At 40.0% G+C, this 20,974-nt stretch overlaps 4 protein-coding genes across 5 annotated transcripts; 1 reads left to right on the plus strand and 3 right to left on the minus strand.

The window, feature by feature from the left end:
* Positions 1 to 1,400: 1,400 nt before the first annotated feature.
* LOC105703301 (DNA (cytosine-5)-methyltransferase 1) lies at positions 1,401 to 10,153 on the minus strand. Of its 2 annotated transcripts, XM_023433632.1 has the most exons (16): positions 10,133 to 10,153; positions 8,565 to 9,381; positions 8,089 to 8,452; positions 7,655 to 7,978; positions 7,430 to 7,582; positions 6,898 to 7,357; positions 6,525 to 6,721; positions 6,022 to 6,439; positions 5,615 to 5,944; positions 4,816 to 4,967; positions 4,302 to 4,636; positions 4,133 to 4,244; positions 3,312 to 3,461; positions 3,087 to 3,253; positions 2,046 to 2,286; positions 1,401 to 1,965 (listed from the first exon to the last, which is right to left on the minus strand). In XM_023433632.1, the coding sequence occupies exons 2-16, from the start codon at positions 9,326 to 9,328 to the stop codon at positions 1,696 to 1,698; spliced, it is 4,437 nt and encodes a 1,478-aa protein (XP_023289400.1). In that variant the 5' UTR covers positions 9,329 to 9,381; positions 10,133 to 10,153; the 3' UTR covers positions 1,401 to 1,695. The 2 variants fall into 2 exon arrangements, with proteins under 2 accessions (XP_023289400.1, XP_023289399.1); XM_023433631.1 differs by lacking the exon at positions 10,133 to 10,153 and having other exon boundaries at positions 8,565 to 9,586.
* A 1,100-nt stretch (positions 10,154 to 11,253) lies between these two features.
* LOC105696128 (probable palmitoyltransferase ZDHHC24) lies at positions 11,254 to 12,748 on the minus strand. Its single transcript, XM_012418344.2, has one exon. It carries the CDS (start codon positions 12,431 to 12,433, stop codon positions 11,576 to 11,578), a length of 858 nt encoding a protein of 285 aa, XP_012273767.1. The 5' UTR covers positions 12,434 to 12,748; the 3' UTR covers positions 11,254 to 11,575.
* A 506-nt stretch (positions 12,749 to 13,254) lies between these two features.
* Positions 13,255 to 16,804, minus strand: LOC111674202. The gene is made up of 2 exons (XM_023433633.1): positions 13,825 to 16,804; positions 13,255 to 13,655 (listed from the first exon to the last, which is right to left on the minus strand). The coding sequence occupies exons 1-2, from the start codon at positions 15,401 to 15,403 to the stop codon at positions 13,432 to 13,434; spliced, it is 1,803 nt and encodes a 600-aa protein (XP_023289401.1). The 5' UTR covers positions 15,404 to 16,804; the 3' UTR covers positions 13,255 to 13,431.
* Positions 16,805 to 16,836: 32 nt separating this feature from the next.
* LOC105696127 lies at positions 16,837 to 20,974 on the plus strand (the record flags this gene model as incomplete). Its single annotated transcript, XM_012418343.2, is given in 3 exon segments — positions 16,837 to 17,092; positions 17,827 to 20,686; positions 20,798 to 20,974. Coding segments are annotated over 3 exon segments (3,210 nt in total). The 5' UTR covers positions 16,837 to 16,891.

Genomic DNA, 20,974 nt, shown 5'->3' on the forward strand with positions numbered 1-20,974 from the left:
GTAAAACTGCCGAAATCCCATGAATTCATGACTGTTTATATTTGGACGAACTAACGTCGCCATCTGTGAAGTTTAGCTGCAACTAAATTTTTGCTCTAAACACACGTGTTAGCCGCAGGACAAGCCAGCATTCTCTTGCAATCGTCGGTGAAAGTATTTACAACCAGTTGGGTAAGTATAATACGTCAAGCAGCGATTTTCTACATGTACATTATAACGTATAATACGTTCCTAGTTTTCTACGTAGGCACGAAGTATATTGTCCCAAACTAAATGTGCAAAGCGCATGCGCAATATCGTAAATAGCCAATAAGAGTCCACCTATTTACCTCTAAGAGAGATTGCCATTGGCTATTAAGGGGATTGCGCTTTAAGCATCCACAAATACGCGCACATTCGAAATCAGCCTAGGAAATTTGAAATGTATGCATATATGTGCATTTGACGTTTGTTTATAACGGCTGATAATGACTATTTAAAGTCGTAAGATTCGTAACCAATATTTGTATCAAAATGTATAAAGGTGGGAGATCAGAAAGTAAATTATGGGATGAAACAAATGAACAAGATGGATGTATAACGTAGCGGATACCGCTTGCCCTACACAAAGAATTCAGAAGTTCCATAGAAGCCCAGATTCTATGTTAGCGCTTGATGCTCTAAAAGTTGGCTAACAAACCAAAAGTGGGGGGTAAAAGAGAGATCGCATGTGCTAGCCAACGATATCTTACATACGGGAGGAAGAGAGACGCATATAAGGCGAGTATTGTGGGTAAGATAAAGAAATAATGCAATTCGCTATATATCCCCATAAGATTAAGAGAGATGGAGGGATGATTACAACGCCGCCATCCGTTGGCTAACATACTATTTATCGAGCATCGAACGTCCGTACCTTTCTGGGCTTCTATGGAGACTTCTGAATTCTTTGCCCTACATCTGTCTTGTCCGCCATATTTGATACGTTTTCTCCTGGTTTTTCTACGTTTTCTCCGGTAAACTATTTTACGTAATATACGTCAAAAACCTGGAAAAGCATGAAATTACCCAACCCTGTTTACCAGATTTTCCCATCTGACTGTAATATTCCATTTCTACTGTATTCTATATTGTTCGAGGTAGATCCTGAAACTCTTCATTTTCGATTGCAAGCCACCAAGAAGCGTAAAACACCAAAAAAGTATACAAACTCCACCATGTTGGTTCCAGTCCATGATAAGTAAATAAATTTTGTATGAAAAATGAAATTTCATGAGTTTCAAGATGTACTTTAGGGCTTCCGTATTCATGTGGTAAAATCTGAAACGAATCGATACCCCCAATTCGGGGAATACTTTCACCAATGATTTGACTTCTCAGATATATATAGGCTGACTCTTTCATTCTCTGTGAATGCCACGTATAAATAGACTTGCATTTTATTAATTCGCACAAGGCACAGTAGAAACAACGGTAAACGTGATAGTCAACTTGAATAAAAAAATATATATACAATTATGTATACATCATATATCTGGCAGTGCATGAGAGGAGGTATGACGGTTGTAAAAGACAAAACGACGGATCCGAGTTCACTTGACCGGCGGAATGGCCGATGGGAGTAGAAATCCAGGTGTAAAATCTCGATCGAGAGGATGAACGGCTCGACAGCGGTCTAGATTAATTAAAATCGCTGGTATCAAGCAAGACACGGTCTCAATTAGAACTGGCGATAATGTCCGTTGCCGGCTTGGGTTCGAGCAGAGGCTCCACCGTTGTCTCCTCGTGGTTCCTTCGTCCCTCGTCCAGACATTTTCGAATCTCGCGACCGATGGCCGCACCTAGAGGAGGCGGAACCGCGTTACCGACTTGTCGATGTTTGTCGAGAACGGTCCCAAAGAAGCGGAACGTATCAGGAAATCCTTGAGACCGGGCGCATTCCCTAACGCTCACCAAACGCGTCTGCTCGGGATGCAAGACTCGACCCTTAAACGAGAAACGATGGGTAAAACCTTTCGTAAAACAAAGATAGTCGTCCATTGATTACAACGAATGGTAGGACGAACCTGTTTGCCCATAGGCTCCGGATTCGTGATGGTGGTGCCGAAAAATCCATCCCACTCCAATCGACCATAAAGTCCCGCCCAATTGTTGTGGCGGTTCCCGGTATGCGGGAGGCACCATGGAATCAGAGTGTTGAATTGTCGATCCATCGGGTCACACGGTTTACCTATGCAACAACTGCAAACTCCTCGACGCGCGCCCTTCGAGCTCCTCCCAGCTTTTTTATCGTCGTATGGGTATTCTCTAAAACGAGGAGAATCGGAACAAATCCACCCATTAACGTGAAGTGAAACACGTCGAGGAACTTGATCAACGTCGATAAAGATTTTTCTAAATGCCTACGTCGCCGACGTTTGTTTTCATATGAACAGCTGTATCGAATTATATTGGGCATTGTACCAAATGGCATACTCCACCTGTCGTTTTCGTACAATAATTATAAAGAAATCGAAGTAAAACTCCAGAAATCCCCAGAATTCATGCTTTCTGGGGGCCTAATTGACTGCAGAGGGACCCCCTGCGCCATCTGTGATTTCCAGGTCAATTAAATTTTCTCTCCGGGACCTCGCATTCCCATCGTTTTAGCATAGAAGCGCTTAAGACACTTTTTTTGCCTTTATCCCGTTCAAACGCGAGTTTATCGATTACCAGAGTGTTCTAAATTGTCGTAAAATTGTCCCGACCCTTTCGATTCTCATATCAGAGCCTTCGATAATTGTATATTGATCGAAATATTAGAACTCGACGCCATTTTGGTTCTGGTCTGAACTGAGTTAAAAAATTAAAAAAAAAAATCCAAATGTTGAATGTGTCAGGACAACTCTTAGATGATCAGGAGTGATGTGTCACAGTTTCCGACAGTTTGGTCTAATACCCTTAAAACAAAGTGTTGTATTCGAATCGACTGATTTGAAGGGGGTGTCAGTTCACCTTAATAATTGATCGAGCAAGGAGGAGGCCGCTTTACGAGGGCCTCCTAGGTAGGGATTGTAATTCCAGATAAATTCCAAAAGACGTTTAGCTGCTCAAGAATTGATACGTACAATTTCTTGGAGAAGGTTCCATCGCTGAGGCGAACGACGATATTCGGAAGGTCCCGCCAGTCCGACCCACTGGCCGTGGGAATATGCGCCATGCGAGCCTCGACTAGCGGTGCCATTTCCTTGCAGACGTGGTCTCGTAATTTCGGATGGCACTCGTTTCCTCTCATCTATCAGGGATCGATCGACTATACTACCTGCACTCGTCGTCACCCGCTATGAACGTACCTTTCTCTGGAAGTGAGAGGTCGACTCTTCGCTGTAGGCCATCTCGTCGTTGCTCCACCCGTTCCGGATGCTGGGCAGATCGGACATGGCATCCCTGACGCTGATGGTGCGATAGGGCGCCGACTCCGTCCACTCGCAATTGGAGGAGTACTGGAAAAACGTTGAATATAGGATATGGATCTCGGGTAGCCGAGGCCCTGGACCTCCTTAAGGTGAAGTGAAATAAGTCGAGGAACTTGATCGACGTCGATAAAGATTTTTCTAAATACCTACGTTGCCTACGTTCGTTTTTATATTGACAGTTGTGTCGAATTATATTGGGTACTACACTAAATGGCATACTCCACATGCCGTTTCCGTACAATAATTATAAAGAAATCGAAGTAAAACTCCAGAAATCCTCTGGATTCATGCTTTCTGGGGCCTTAATTGGCTGCAGAGGGTCACCTTGCGCCATCTGTGATTTTGAGGTTAATTAAATTTCTACTCCGAGACCTCGTATTTCCATCATATTAGTATAGAAGCGCATAAAACACTTTCTTTGCCTTTATCCCGCTCAAATGCGAGTTTATCGATTACCAGAGTGTTCTAAATTGTTGTGAAATTGTCCTGACCCTTTCGATTCACATATCAGAGCCTTGGACAATTGTAAAATCCAAATTTTGAATGCGCCAGGACAATTCTTAGACGATTAGGAGTGACGTGTCAAAGTTTCGGACAGTTTGGTCTAATACCCTTAAAAAAAGAGTGTTGTATTCGAATCGACTGATCTGAAGGGGGTTTCACTTCACCTTAAACCCCGGGACTCGAAAGAGACTCACCTTCTGATCGTCGACCACCACGCTCAACTGGCAGGCATGTTTACTGAACACGTGAGTGGGCTCCGGGTACCTGGGCAAGATTTCTCCAGGAGCTGCGGCGAGAATGAACAGGCTGCAAAAGAGATTTACGGCTTCACTTTCTGTAACATCAGACAAGGGTCTCACTCACCGTCTTCTCGTTTGGGGGACTCCATAGTTCCCGGCCTGCAGGATGCCGAACGTGCACTGGTATCCCATACGAATGAGACACCTCAGGGTCAACTTGAGCACCATACTCCTTTTAAACGAGACGAAGTTTCGGACGTTCTCCATTACGAAGAACCTTGGTCTGTAATAGTCGCAGTAGGACAAGTACGAGACCACCAAAGAGTTCTTAAACAAGGAATACTGTCGCGAATTGAAGCGATTCATGCCGCTAAAGCCTTGACACGGCGGTCCGCCGCACAAGAGTTCCACCTCGCCTTTTTTAGGCAACCGCTGCCCGTTGTCGTCCGTTTCGTCTCCCTGAAAAGTCAGTGCTCGTCGACGTACGCTCGACGGGGAAATAAGCGGATAGGTAACGGGGGGATCATCGCGAGACCTGAACTCCTAGCCGCGTCCTCATCCCTCTCGATGGTCGGGTTTCGCAGTCTCGCTCGGTTTTACCCATGGATCGGGGAAATTCTCAAGTAAATCTCACTTACGTCCATCACCCTTTTCAGCAGAACGTTGCAGTCCTCCGAGAAGACGACGGTGTCGGGATTGTTGAAACGGTAGGCATGAGCAGCGGGCTCCTCCTTCTCGATCGCCCATAAACTCTCTGCCACTCCTGCTTGACGCAGTCCCTCCGAAAGTCCTGCAACGAGACCCAATCGAAATCACCTCTGTCTGCGGCTAATTAAGGTGAAGTGAAACACGTCGAGGAACTTGATCGACGTCGATAAAGATTTTTCTAAATGCCTACGTTGCCGACGTTCGTTTTAATATTGACAGCTGTGTCGAACTATATTGGGTATTGCCTTAAGTGGCATACTCCACCTGTCGTTTTCGTACAATAATTATAAAGAAATCGAAGTAAAACTCCAGAAATCCTCTGGATTCATGCTTTCTGGGGCCCTAATTGACTGCAGAGGGACCCCCTGCGCCATCTGTGATTTCCAGGTCAATTAAATTTTNAATTGTCCCGACCCTTTCGATTCTCATATCAGAGCCTTCGATAATTGTATATTGATCGAAATATTAGAGCTCGACGCCATTTTGGTTCTGGTCTGATCTGAGTTAAAATATTAAAAAAAAAAATCCAAATGTTGAATGTGTCAGGACAACTCTTAGATGATCAGGAGTGATGTGTCAAAGTTTCGGACAGTTTGGTCTAATACCCTTAAAAAAAAGGTGTTGTATTCGAATCGACTGATTTGAAGGGGGTTTCACTTCACCTTAAATGTCCGAGGGCAACCACCGTATTTTCTTATTCGGAACTGCCGAAATATACGTAAAACGTACCACCGCATCCAGCGAAGACGTCCAGAGTTCTCAATTTCCGCGCTATCGAGCAATGGTTCACCGGCACGTCGAACTTCTTCTGATCCTCGCATTCGGCTTTCTTGCTCTTTATTTTGAATCTACCCTTGCCTTTGGCTTTACCCTTATCGCGTTTACCGATCAACGCGTGCGCCGGAGGATCGGTGAATGTCTTTTCCTTGATGTTGTAGGCTTGCGTGAAGTAAAAACGATTTGGCCCGGCAGCGGTCCACTCTTCGACGGATTGATCCAAGGTCTCCGAGGAGACTACGTAACACTTCCCGGCTACCTCCGTGAAGCGTATACTGCGTTCTGCGTGATAACGGAAAGTCGGTATCGCGAATAATTAAAGTTAGAACAAGATGTTACGGTTAGGGAGAGGTGCTCACCTTCGTCGCTCCAGTAGAGAACGTTCAAGTCGACCTGTTGCGTCAAGGAGGGTCCCTTATGCGTGTTTTCCGGCCTGTACATCTTCTTGGCCGTAATCCAAATATCCGAAGCCGGTACCACTTTGTCGGTAGTGGTGGCGAAGATCGACGTTATGTACCCTATGTGGAATGGCTCCGGAGTGTCATAATTCGAACCTTTCACGTGTTCGGAGGATTTTCGGTAAAATTCGGGGTATACGTCCTCGTCGACCTTCTCTTTCTTCACCTTCGCGGGCTCGGGCCACGTCGTAACGTACGTGAATTTAAATGCTCCAGGAAACAGGTACACTGAGCTGCCCACTCGGTATTCTTCGTCTTTGTATCGGACCATGCCGTAGACCACTTTGTCGTCCGACTTCTCCTCGCCTCGCTCGAAAACCTTAAAGGAAAATAATAAAGTGGCGGTTAGCCGATACGTTAGGATATCTTGCAGGTCGCGTCTATATCTTGGAATGAAATGGTACCTTTGGAGTAATTCGCTCTTGGGCGATGTCGGAACGAAGGCATGCAGGACAATAATGGTAATCCATGTCTTTCTCGCATGGCGGATCGACGGGAGGATCTTCGAAGCGCGCACTGGACGGAATGTACATCTTTTGGTAGAAAAAGGCTTTCCCATCGGCTTCCGATGCTTCGGTATCCAAACTGGTGTCTTGATTACCTGGAGGTAAAAAGTCCTTTATGGTAGCTTAAGGAGAATTCCAAGACAACTTCTTAATATGCAATTTAAGAACAAATTGTCCCTACAATAGTGTTTTGATAAATTGTAATCATTGAAGATAAGAAGAAATTCAGGTGGGAATGCCCTATCGTATTAAAAGAGAGGGCACGACTCACCTAATTCTGCCCAATCCGAGGCAGGCTCCCGGAGTGTGACGGTAGCTTTTGTTTTGATAGAAGTTAAAACAAGGTCATCGCACTCATCGATCAAAAATAATTCAGTTGGATCAGAGGTTTCCCCAAGAACGGTATCACTGCCTCTCCGAAACCAATTGCCATGAAACAAACACTCGCCCTTCTTGTTCTCCCACATGTACATGACTTTAGCTAACTGCAAGGCGATCGATGGATCGCTAGGTTCGATCATCACGTAATCGTTAACACGTATCTCTTCTCCGGAAACGTCGACACCCGAGTAGAATACTTTTTTTGCGTCAGTAGCGATCGATTCGCCGAGCCACTTCACTTCTTTCTTTACCCGCTTTAAAGATTTTAGGATCTGCTGATGCTTTGTAATAGCTGGAACAGCCAGGGTCTGATATGCCTCTTCATCTTCTGGTTCGGAATCGTCCGCTTCCTACAATTGGAAAATTGCAGAGAAGAAGAGGAAATTTAGAGGAAAAAAAAAAACAGAAAACGGGTGTCAAACCTGTATCGCCATGTTAGGACACCTTCTTTTGACGCAGGCCTGCTTACTGCGGCCTGTACCCCCAAATTTGACCATGTCTTTGCAAGCAGGGCATACGCCGCAAGCTGGTTGTTGGCATGCTTCGCAAACTCCGCATCTACGTCTCTTTGGACCCTGCAAAATTGATTATCGTTTACATAGAATGCACTCGTCTCTGCAAGGTGTCGCTGCCATTCGACAACTCACCATTGGCTCTTTATCAAATTGAGCAAGCTGTTCCGTGAAGAAAGTTTCAAACATATTATTAACCAATTGCGTGGTCGTTGCTCTTGTCCAAGCGGGTTTCTTTGATTTCTGGTCTCTGCGTTGAGCCCTACGTGTGGCCAGTCTCTTTCCAATGGTTACACCTGCCAAACTGACTAGTGCCCGCATGCAAGGACTTACGATAAGAAGAGGATCTTCGGGTTTAGCTGAAGTATCGAACGAAAGAACTTGATCGCAAACAAATTGGGCGTGTCTTAGTAACGAGTCCTCTGTAAAATTTGATACACCTTTAGGCGGTACAGCGGTCTGCAAATTAAATCTTATTATTAATGCTAATTCATCCTTGACCCTTACTAGACTTTGAATAAAATATCACAGAGGTCGCACCAAGATAGTTCAGCGAATTAAAAATCTACCTGAAGTTTATTAAGCAGATCTTCGTAACTCGGATTAACTTCATCCAATAAGAATTCAATGACAAATTTACTCATATGAATCTTTTCTCTTAGGGTAACCATAAAAGGAGCATACGCTTCGGAAGGTTCCATCAAGATATATTCTGCGAAAGCTGTTCCAACTCCGATTAACGCTAGTTCACCACCATCAAAACCCGATAGCCACCATTCGTTGAATGGTCCTATATCTTTTGTAGGAACACCACCTTCTGCGCTAGAATCTTCTTCATAAATTGCTTTCATGTAACCCGAAAAATATAAGAAAACATTCTTTTCAAGAAGTCCGGTATCAAATGGGCAGAGGTGGCCATTTTTATCGTACACACTGAACATAAAAAAAATCATTTTTGAAATAGATTTTCAATAATCGAACTTCGTTACCATGAACATACACTTCGGAATTCCCGAATAGTACAATGGGCACATCGGCAACCTACCTAAAATAAGTTAATTTATTTTGAGGTCGTTCGTCTCCTTCCGCAATTGCAGCCTCTTCTCCGGTGAATAAAGATAATCTTGGATCCGTCAAGGCTATGTATTCTTCGACGGCTCCATTGGGATGACCGGGATAAAGAGCAATTTCGCCATCCACCAATTTTTGCCGGCACAACTCGCATTTCTCTGGCTCTTTGATTGGCTTCTTAAATCTTCCTTTAGAATCGGTTGTTTCCTCATTAGGAATATCAAGTTTAATTTTCTTATCCACGTTAGAATTACATTCCGTCTCGCAATCCATGGTTTCCTGTTCGACATTTACAGCCTCACTGATATTTCCATTCGCTATCGAAGGTTCTTGCAGTACAAGAAACTTTTCAAGAGGCTGTACTTCGGCCGCGAGAATCTTACGTTTGCTTGACCTTCCATTCTGGGTAGTTGTTATTGACGAATGATTCTTGAGAGAAATTTGTCGCGACGAGCCTCTACGCCTTCCTCTGGACGTCGCCCATCTACCTCTCGTAGAGTGCTCCCTTAATTTCATTTGCATCGTAGGTAACCGAGATGAATTGCTACCTTCCTTTAACGAAGTGTCAGAATTCGGACTCGGCGGCGTTTCCAGCTCTTGTTTGATTTCGATACCCGTACCTTTTTCAGGAGAATCTCTCTTAAAAGGCAGTTCCTCTTCCACGGTGTTTGCATCTTTATTCCCAATATTATTTTCATTTACTAAAACGTCGGCTTTATCGATAGCAGCTGATAGCATTTCGAATCATTCGGCTTTTCGATCGACACCGTCCTCAATCTTCCGTTACCTGTCTTAAAGAATACAGAAGTCTCCATAGAAGCCCAGTTCCCGCGTTAACGCTTGGTACCCAATAAACAGTAACCAAGCGAGACGTTAGATGGCAGCACGGGCGAATTAAAGCATTACAGAGTGAGGGGAAGAGTATGGGCGGCGTGGCTGCCCTAAGCGGGGGTTAATCCCCCTCTCCGCTCCGCGAACACACGCGCAATAAGGGACACAGATTTAAAACCGAGATACCAAGTTCACTCGCCCGACACTTTTCATGCGCATCTACGCTGCGTAGAGTTCTAAATCCAGTAAATTACGTCAGAAACGAAGTGAAATTCTCGGTAACTTATCGGTAATTTCTCCAAAGCCTTTTTTATCGAGAAATTATGAGAATTTGAATTTTTCAACATATCGAACGAGAGGTTTCGGTTAGCTGTAGAGAAACATCGTAGAGGGGAATTTCCGTTGTACGTTCTCCGTAGCCAATCAAAACCTCCCATTCGCTTCGTCGCAGAATGAAATATCAGTTCATTTGAAACAAATCGCATGGAATTTTCCGTAAAGTTGTACATACGTGAATATTTTTAGCTGGAGGTAAATACGACCCTATAATCAATATTTTCTGATAGTAATTATTACTCTTTAGCTTGAACTTCGAAGTTGATTGAAAAAAAAAAGTTATTTAAATGAAGAAACCTAAAGTATAAATAACAAAATTAACGTTCTCTTAAATTCTCAATGTTCCCGGTAACTTACGGTATGTTTCACAGTTACCTTCTCCAATTTAATGTTACCGAGAATTTTCGAACTCTAACGCTGCGCCGCTTCATCTCCTGGAGTCTCTTGCTATTAGTTAGAACATTTTTTCTCTGTTCTTCTCTTTCTATTAGACTGAAAAGTCACGACACCAGCGCAGTCTTTACTTGGAGTAGGTGAACTAACTTCAGCATTACACCTCTCCCATAAGGAGTGTCGACCCCCTGATTAAAAGTGAAGAAGACTCGAGTCTATCTATATTTTTTAAATATGTATTACATTCGTATTTACGTGTATTATAATTAGAAGCTCAACAATATAATTTTTTATCATATAATGTAAGCATGAATTATTTAACAGTTTTCAATGTTCGATAGTGTAATATAATCTCGCAATAACAAAAACTAACCTGTACATCTTAGTAAATTCTCTTTCATCTAATGCAAATGGGTCTGAGGCATCGCATAATTCCCTTCTTCTAATAAGGTTTCTATTACGTCCCCGAATACGATTGTTGCTAAAGATCAAAAGACCCAGGAGGGTTTCCATTTTGAATTTCGGTGAAACAATCCGTGGAAGATGGCGTTCACGGTGCTTATTTTTCTATCTTTTCTTGTATGCTTCACCATTTCGCTTAAAAGTTTGTGCTGAACCAGTTATATGAATGGTCTCTCATTTTCACCACCAAAAACGTTCTGTAGTACCGTGAGCTACTTATTTTTCACATTTTCGCTCAATTTGCTTTATGTAATAGAACCCCTGGATTTATTGCCGTGAGCATCTCCTGTTCATATCCTCTTAATACTGCATAATGTATGATATTAATTGTACTTCTCATTAAAAATTGAGTTCAGAAAATGTGTATCTCCTGTGTCAAAAACTATGTCAGATATTATTTTTTAACATAGTTCAATAAGATGTGAGAATGCAAAAATATAATCTCTAAATGCACATTCACTATTTATAAAAAATATTGTTTAAACATATGATTTGTGCAAAGATATCTAATTTTGACAATATTTGTTGTAATCATAATTGAATAAAAATTTAAGTCACTTACATATATATTGTAGTTGTTTTATTTGAATGTCATAATGACAAATTAATGCTTTTTTTAAACAATCACAGCACAACAAATGTTCTAATGTTTATAGTATATGTTCAAATATTTAACTACTCACTGAACGAGTACTCACTTAAAAAATATGTTTTATCTTATAAGAAATTTACAACACGGTTATTATTTATAATACATAAATGCAATACACAAATACTGAGCAAAACTATTTTTAGGATCAGTATATAAAGTACAAAAGAAACGTACATCAGTAGTTTACCATATTTTCTTTAACTCCTAAGGTGCTACAATAATTTTAATTAAGCCTTAACCATTACCATGCATTTGTTCGCGCGCACAGATATGAAACAAATTAATTTACTTATCTGAAGATTGAGAAAAACTCATTTTGTTTTATTATTATCTTTGTTTTGTACTGACGATATCTCCCATGTAATGCCATCACTTGGTACTTTAGAATGCACATACGGTAGTAAAAATGTTAAGTACCATCGTTCACCAAAAACTTCTAGAATATTTCTTTTCCAACCTAAACTGTAGGTATAGATCTGCTTATTCGATTCGTCAGCTACACATCCAATAAATACAAGTCGAAAATGAAAAACACATAAGACACCACTGAACAGCATTCCAACGATAGATACAATATAGAGCATTAAATAAAATTGCTCCATAGAATTATCGAATTCAAATACAAATATCGCCAGAGGAAAGACAATTTTCACAATGGACTCTGGAAACTGGAATTCAATTTTGTTCCAAATAAAATAATTGTTGAAACAAAAGGCATAAGTTGTTGCTACAAATAAATAAAAGAGGAACATAAGAAAGTATCGATGATTGAAATGACCGATGCAGCAACCGGTAAAGATGCAGTGGTGATCACGTTTTAATATGCAGACATCGCAAGTTGGGCAGTGCCACGAGCGAGGTGGCGCGATTGCTTCACACGTTGCACATAGTCTCCAGCCATTGTGAGCAGTTGCCGTACTTGTAGGCATCACTATATTTGCTGTACTTGTATCATAGAGAACTGTGTAAGTGAAATTACCTACGATGTTCAACATAATAAAATTTCCCAAGAAAAAGTGAAAATAGTAGCGCCGTGTTCCAGGTTGGTACAAGTCTGGTAGAACTACCCACAGTTCGAACCAATATATCATTGGCACAATAATTAGGATAAACGTCATTGAGCAAACATCACTCAAAGTTCGGGGTAAAATATTCTTTCGTAGCTTCATTTGCTAATGTTGTTGTTAATGTTTGCAACTGATCTTTACATACGAATTTTTTTATTTTGTAGAATTAACTCAAGGATATTATTGTAATCCACTGTCCTCTAGAATTCAAATGCCATCACTGGATTTGTAACGTATCTTTTATGATTACTTATTAATCCTTCTTTACCTTGCATACAGGCTTTTTAAATAATTGATATATGTCAGAGCATGGAGTATTCACATAAAGAAGTAAATAAAGTTCATTGGCATTAGTCGATGGTTACCTCGCGGACCTACTGCTCTCTCCGGCCGCGCGGCGTACTAGCGGGGAGACCAGCGCGGAATTTGAATCGCCATTTTTGCAATTAGTTGAATAAAGATAAATGTATTTGGCTAAATTTTTGTACACAGAAGGTGTTTTGAGGGGATATGTTTAAGCTGAAACTAAGTCGTTAATCCGCTTTACTCTATACGATTATTGTTAATGCTAGTGTATGAATAACTTTAGAATGAGGGATTGTAACAAATCATCGAAATGTTATAACAAATAATTTTTAATTGTTACAGCATCATTGTCATAAAAATATCGATTTTACAAAACCTACGGAAGTTATATAACTCTTTTCATGCAGACCGTTGGATCTCATCTTTTTCCTTGTTTCTTTATCCTTTCATCGACTAAAAAAATGAGAATCCACACAATGTAAATAGATGATGTTGGCAAAGAACTGTTATGTCATATTCAACTCAATTGTCTTAACATCGTTTATAAAAAAACATTTTGTTTATCCAGTTTAGGCAGTTAAAACGTTAAGAATAAATTTCCAATCCTTAAAACAAGCTATGGTTGAAAGAATACTATTTATAAGTTTCACATCTTACAAGAGCAGCTTGTTATTTGTATTATAACATAAATTACATATATTATCGTTGTTACTTTCACTATCACACTTTCTTGTCTCACTTTTTTTTTTTACTCGCGACCGTGCACAAGAGCTTGATAGACTTTTTGTGGCATTTCAATGTAAATTCGTAAATTCTGTAAAATATGTTTTTGGCCTTTTTCGTTTCAGAAAAGATGTATTCTTTCCAGGAGTCGTGAAATATCTGAAGGTAGGACTGCGATTAGAGGTGTCATCCAATGATGGCCCAGGACTGATGCTTGCATCTTTTTGCAACTGGAATATTCCTTTTGGACTTTTTACACAGGCAGGGTTCTTCGACGTACTCCGTTTCAATATCACTACAAACAGCAAAATGTAACATGAAATAAACTATGAATAATCAGTAGGGATATTATGTACATCGATTGATGACGAAGTAAGAAAAATACATAATGTTCAATACAGATTACATGATTCAAACTGAAACAACAGGTTTTTATTTTGCAACTGATTTATATAATAAATTACCTGGTTGAAGGCGACTTTGATGTATCACAGGTGATACTGGTTTCGTGAACACTCCTTTGGGAGATGGATGTCTATTCTCTTTTGCTAATCGAGATTTTGGTAAAACCAGAGGTGACAAAGGTTTTGGAGACATATTTTTTGGTAACTTTTGAGGCGAGTAATTTGCATTAAGTGGACTTCGAGTAGCTTTAACACTTTGTGGTCGTTCAGACTTTGCTTCATTTAATTCTTTCGTCTTCATAACAATATGTTTTCCGTCTTTGAAAATTGGTGATACATGCTCAGCTTTACGCTTCTTACTACTTAACTGTAAAAATGTAGTATTCAAGCCCTTGTTCTTTCTGAAGTCTTTCTGAACTACATTCGAAGACAACTGTTTTGTCTTTTCAGTAGGTAAAGCTTTAGGCACTCTTCTTTGCAATGTTGTTTTACAACTGACTGTCCTCATAGTATTGCCTTTTTCTGTCGAAGCAGAATTTTTACTGGCGCCAAGCTGAACTCTCTGTGTTGATTTAACCAATTTCACAGATTTCACAGGTTTACGGTTGACGGAAGCAGTATTGGATTTTAAAAGACTTTTAGTCTTTTCACTTGGTTTGAGATCCTCAACTTTTGGAGGTACTGTGGCATATGACTGAAATGTATTCATCAACTCAGAATAATAACCTGCGCAGATGGAAAGCGTTCGCTCAAATTTTGCATTGCACTGCAATGATTTTGGCACATCTGATTTCTGTCTTCCTGCAAATTCTTCACTTTCATCTATCGTACATTTGTCTATAATAGCTGACCCTGCCTTCGCTGCATCGAAACACCTCTGTCGTTTCTTTCTTAATTCCAATAATGTGTTCGCTGTTAATTCTTTCTCGGAATACGACCCTTGATCATCCTTAGAAGACGTTGCCTTTCTATTTAAGCTGTTTAATCTACGTTTGTAGAATTGTTCAGTATTCGGAGATTTCTTGTTCTTTAAAATGTCCGATCCTGACAGTTTTTTGATATTCTCATTTTCTACCAAACTTTCTATCATCAGCAAAGACATCTGTCGCTCAGATGCAGTTAAATAATTATCACTTTTGGTTGGACAAGAAGTGAATTCCACTGGCGACGTATCAGGTTGGCTACTATCTGGACATTCCTGATCTGAATACAGTGCATTACAAAGATTTTCCCACTGAAGAAACGAAGAGATACTGTCATTATTTAATTCCTCATCAATTTCTTCTTTCTGTGGAGATAAATCATTCTGTACTTTATTGCTTTGTACAAATTTGAAGCGATCTATTTCTCTATTTTTGTCTGGAGACTGATTTAAAAAATGTGGTCGTGCTGATGCCACACTTGAGAACGCTGCTTTGCTATCTTCTTTTCTGTATCGGTTTGCATCTCTTATTCTTCCGTGAGAATCAACCTCTATATTATAATTCTGTCTTGTCTCCTCTTTTTGCACAGACAAATTGGTATCGCAAAGTGAAAAACCTTCAGGAATCGATTCATCTTCTATAAATTTACACATCTTGAATTTTTTTGTGAATTTACTTAAATTCATGCCAGATTTATTGCCTGAATTACATTCCATAATTAACTGTTCTATGATAGTCACTAATTTCCTAGTAAATGCTTCTGGAGAGGAAAGAAATTTTTGCAGGTACCTCCTCGGAATAATATCACCTAGAATTTCGGTCCACTGATTTGAGCCCAATACCACTGCTTCCTTGCTTTGTTTCTTTAATTCTTATAATTCTTGTTTTGTGTTTCTTCATTGGAGTTTTCTTTTTTCTTTGATTGACTTTTAGTTTCTTTGAGTACGTTTTCTCTCATCATGTGCTAACTACGCACGTAATCCGCGCCATTTTCTTTTCTCTAGTTGGTACTTTATTTCACTTTATGGCCTACAGTATCCAATGGGACACTTTAGCCAATTTAAATTGTAATGTTTCTTGTGGATATTTTTAGACGCGTTTATTACGTATTTTTAACGAGAGCGCTCACTTCTCGCACTTCCATCTCACATGGGTATATTCGCCGAATTACGTATTCGCTATATGAAAGAACAAGATCACTAGCACTTCTGGTGTAGTAATATTTCAAATCATCTCTGCCATAAGCTACTCATTTTTCACATTTTTGCTCAATTTGCTTTACGTAATAGACCCCCCAGAGCACAGCCAATAAATCGCGTTTCCGAACGGCAGGTATAGCGGAAAGGACGTAACAGGACGTAATATGCCTTCGTTATGCTTTCCGTTCGGAAACGCGATTTATTGGCTGTGCTTTACTTAGTTATTACAGGAAATTTATGCACTATAGGAAAAAATATTACAGGAAATTTATGCACTGTAGGAAAAAATATTACAGGAAATTTATGCACTGTAGGAAAAAATATTAAAGGACTTTTCGATTCCTTTTTCAACGATCCAATTTCAAAGATCCAATTTCAAGGATAGCGCTGTATAAACCTTGACTACGAGTTCTGTTACACCCTGTATATACGCATCATACAACGGTTACATATTTACACAAATGTTACGTAAATAATAAAATCTGCCAATATGTACTATTTTTTGTAAATATTTCTTTTATTGAGTACACTCAAACACGAAGTAACAACATCAGGTTGCAGAAAATGATTAGATGTTAACGTTGCTTTTTAAATATAGGAAAGAGAATAATCCGTTGAATTCCACCACTTTTAGTCAACATTGTTTATTCAGTTTGGAGAAAAGTTTTATAAATATTTTCACGTTTCGATACGTATAGAATGACCCTTTCATGTCACCTTAATGGTTTGTAAAAAAAAGTGATTTAATGACAACACTGGTAATCAATGAAACAATGGATGAGGGTAAACTTCTATATCTGCACGATTGATTACAAAGAACTCGTCGCAACATGACGTGCAGATTTTTTTACCGTGTCAGCTGGTGTGAGTAATGTATGCCGACGAAAACGGCTGAATCGGAGAAATTGTCATCCGTGTTCAGCGCGCGTGCGGCCGTTTTCCGTACTACAGGGGAACAATATCACACTCGCGACATTCCGTGGATGCGTGACAGCGAAGTGAAAGATGGCGGGTTCACGACTCGCGTACTCATGTTTTGCGCTGTTCTGTAATTTATTTTTCGCAAAGGCACTTTCCAACCCCGTTAACGTGCCGCTCGAAAGTGTATCAGATTCGCTCGTCCAAAGCGCTTTGAATGCCCTCAACAAGGATTCGCCGACCGATCATACGTATAATGGCGGTAATCTAATAAGTGCGCAGAGGCTGGTAAGACAATCATCTTTGTTGTGCTTTCACTTTCCTCGGATATATTGGTAAAGGCACTGAATTACGAAGAAAGTTCCTACTTCAATGTTTGTCACGAATCATTTTTGTAATTTCAAATTTGGAAGTTAGATTTTAATAATGGGTCGTTGAAGAGGAATTCACATTGCAGTTACTCTGTGCGTTGCATTTATACATATTGATGGTTTGATTGTAATATTAATAGCTACTAAGGCAGAGTAAAATGTTTGTCCATTGACGTTTCAAAATCCATTTACATCCGTATCCAGAATGCTAGGTCACTTCTGTCTTCATCTTTATGTTTAGCGAGACGATAATGCCTATTCAATGCGATGAATTCATGTAGGATTACATCACTTGTATTTATGTGGATATTTTATTTTTGCCGTCACCTTGAAACGAGCAGATAATCCGTGTTAACGTGGAAGTATATTTTTGTACGTGTATTCGATTGTTCAGTGTACACGATATTCGTGTACTTTGAGTAGCACAGAGAGATTATTGCATAGTACACATATTACGCTGTAATCGACTGTGATAAAACGTTGATTGATAATTAGTCCAATGATCCAAATGTTGGATACTTTAAGCTGTTATTTATTATCTTGTTTTTAACGAACTATGATAAACCAGAGATCATTGGTATAGAATGTAAATATTTAACGATATCGATAAAGTTGAATTTTTAATTTAATGTCGTGCTTTCCCCTTTTTAGATTCAACCACCTTATGTAATATACAGATTGACTTTGAACTTGGACCCTATTTGTAAAGAAGATTCTATCTCTTGTCCACGCGAGGCGTGTGCAATTGATCTTCGTCAGCACGAAGGAAAAGTTATCGAAGTACTGCATCATTCTATACAATGTATGTATTTATATCCACAATTTGCTCAAGACGAAGCACAATCTGTACAAGACAGTAATCACGAAGCAAATACTCAAGATCAAGAAATCATCGACCGTTTGGATAAGCAGATTGTAAATCAAAGCATAGAGTTAGACCATGAAGTACAATCGACTGCAGATCAAAGCGATAGACCGTTCATCGCGGTAAGAGCATCCAGTACAAATTACTGTCCTGGATGTCCGTACGAACTAAATCCTACTCTGCTTGGTTTAACTGCCTTCGGAGAGCAGGTTTTACATTCAATGGATGAATTAAGTCATGGCGACTTTAAACATAAGCTCATCAGCATTGTCCGAGTCACGCGCACCGTACCACCTAGTTCAAATGTCGTACAGTATGAACTTTTATTGGAGATTGGTGAATCTAATTGTTTAAAAACTATATTGATAGAACGCTCTGAATGTGCTTTACAACCAAACATTCCGATAAAGTTATGCCTGGTTACATTCGATGAGCGCCCATGGCAGGATAATAGCCGTAGAATAACAAGAAACAATTGTACCGATACTCTGGATTCTGAGAATGAGATAAATATTAATTTAAGTCAAAGTTCTACTGGTGGAGCGGTTGCATTGGGTGATCCGAAGGAGCACACAAATCAGGAAGAATTTCAGACCGAACAATATGATCAAGTTGCGCAAGAAGGAAAAGTTATTGCTTACGGACTACTAGACGCTACTCTGATGAGTTCCACTAATGACAGTAACACACAACCCATCTATACAGGAATTCCGATAACCGAGGAACCATTTGTGAAAGTTACGGTAGATGGGGAGAATAAACCAGAGAAAGTTGAAGAATTTACAGACAAGATGAAAGAATTTGACGCTTTCTTGGAGGATTTTGATATAGGGATTAAAATTGGAAGTCCAGATCCGACTGTTTCTGTGGTACCTGATATGAAAATAATTACTGAAAGAATTGAAAAGTCGGAAGTTAATTCGGATTCTAAAGACGATAAACCAGATGTTAAGGAAAGTAACGGTGTTACACAAAATGTAGAAAATGTACAATCTACGTCGAATGAAAATAGTTATCCATCGGTAAGTGGTTTAGTTGAACCTAATATTTTGAGAACGAGTCAAGATTCAATTTCTGTGCAGAGAGAAAGGAGGTCTTTAGAAAATACTCCTGAGTCCGAAGGTACCTTAGTAACGGATTTAGCAGAGAAAGCTATCAATATTTTGGATGACATGGATTCAGACAACAATAAACGAGTTCTTCTTGAAATCTTGGATTCGGTTAAGCAGACAAGAAAAGGTGGAACTATGTATCATTTGACATTAAAGGTGGCATCCACTAAATGCGACGAAGCCCAAACTCAACTAAAAGATTGCTTAAAGAATTTTGTAGGACCTATGAGTGTCTGCAAAATTCAGGTTTTAGTAGAAAGTGACGGAGACAGAGCATTAGAGAAGGCTAAAGTATTACAATCAAAGTGCAAAGAATTGAAACAAGATAACACAAGAGCAAAGAGGGAAAATGCCGTTGGAGCACCTCACGGTATCAGCAAAGATGACCCGGAGGTACAAAGATTTGCTAATTTGGGTCTCGTGAAGTTCTCAGAAATCTCTGAGAGTTCTAACGAGCCCATCTTAGTCGAAGTTCTGGAGGCTACGAGACAAATAGTGGCTGGATCTCTGTACAAAATAAAAGTTAAGTTGGGAACCAGCAATTGTCCAAAGGGAACCAAAGAGAATTGTCAATTGAATGAAAGCGCAGAAGTAAAGGAATGCTTAGTCACTGTATGGTCTCGTCCTTGGATCGATCAAGGAATCCCTGACATCAAGGTAGACTGCGATCCATTGAAATCGAAAACAAAGAGGTCTTTACGAGGTCAAAATTATACTCAAAAGATGGCACAGATAGCTCTAGAACTTAGGCACGAAACGATGTTCGAAGATTTTATGAAGAGTTATGACAGGGTATATAAGACAGATGAAGAGAAAAATCAACGCTTCGAAGTATTCAAAGATAACCTCAAAATTATAGATTACCTTCAACAAAACGAGCAAGGCAGTGCTCAATACGGAGTAACAATGTTTGCAGACTTAACTCCCGAAGAGTTTCGAGCACGATACTTAGGCCTGCGACCGGATCTGCGATCAGAAAATCAAATACCGATGCCAATGGCTAAAATTTCAAATATCAAATTGCCCGTCGAATTTGACTGGAGACATTATAACGTTGTGACTCCAGTTAAAGATCAAGGTCAGTGTGGATCCTGTTGGGCTTTTTCAGTAACAGGGAATATCGAAGGGCAGTTCGCATTAAGGCACAAAAAGCTGTTGTCCTTCTCCGAGCAGGAACTGGTAGATTGCGATAAACTGGATGAAGGCTGCGAAGGTGGTCTGCCCGATAATGCTTACAGATCCATAGAATCACTAGGAGGCCTTGAACTCGAGTCGGAGTATCCCTACGAAGCTGAAGACGAGAAATGCCATTTCAACAACAGCGAAGTCATCGCCAAGGTTGTCTCCGCTGTGAATATAACGTCAAATGAAACGCAAATGGCCCAGTGGTTGGTTGAAAACGGCCCGATTTCAGTTGGCATTAATGCCAATGCCATGCAATTTTACATGGGGGGTGTATCGCATCCACTTAAGTTTCTCTGCAATCCTAAGGAATTGGACCATGGGGTTCTCATCGTTGGCTACGGTATCCACAGTAAGTTTTTCCTTTTCTATGCGATGCCCTAAGAAATAAAAAAATAAAATTAAATGAGATAGTAAAAATGGATAAATAAAAGATTATCTGTATTTTGTTCTTTTGTTCCAGCATATCCAATTTTCAAGAAAAAATTGCCATTCTGGACGATAAAGAATAGCTGGGGACCCAGGTGGGGCGAACAAGGATATTACAGAGTGTACAGAGGTGATGGAACATGCGGTGTTAATACAATGGCATCTAGTGCTATAGTCGCTTAATATAGAAACGTTATTCTACATACTAATA

The sequence above is a fragment of the Orussus abietinus genome, unplaced genomic scaffold (assembly GCF_000612105.2).
Source record: "Orussus abietinus isolate OABI.00-Male unplaced genomic scaffold, Oabi_2.0 scaffold670, whole genome shotgun sequence".
Taxonomy (NCBI): Eukaryota; Metazoa; Arthropoda; class Insecta; order Hymenoptera; family Orussidae; genus Orussus; species Orussus abietinus.

Bases quoted from the DNA above. Each gene is read 5' to 3' on its own strand.
- LOC105703301 (XM_023433632.1), bottom strand. From the start codon at position 9,328: ATGCTATCAGCTGCTATCGATAAAGCCGACGTTTTAGTAAATGAAAAT. The intron at 8,453-8,564 runs GTAGGTTGCCGA...TTTTATGTTCAG, and splicing joins AATAAATTAACTTATTTTAG to TGTGTACGATAAAAATGGCC. The intron at 5,945-6,021 runs GTGAGCACCTCT...GTTATCACGCAG, and splicing joins TCTCTACTGGAGCGACGAAG to AACGCAGTATACGCTTCACG.
- LOC105696128 (XM_012418344.2), bottom strand. From the start codon at position 12,433: ATGAAGCTACGAAAGAATATTTTACCCCGAACTTTGAGTGATGTTTGC.
- LOC111674202 (XM_023433633.1), bottom strand. From the start codon at position 15,403: ATGGAATGTAATTCAGGCAATAAATCTGGCATGAATTTAAGTAAATTC. The intron at 13,656-13,824 runs GTAATTTATTAT...TGCTGTTTGTAG, and splicing joins TCAAAGTCGCCTTCAACCAG to TGATATTGAAACGGAGTACG.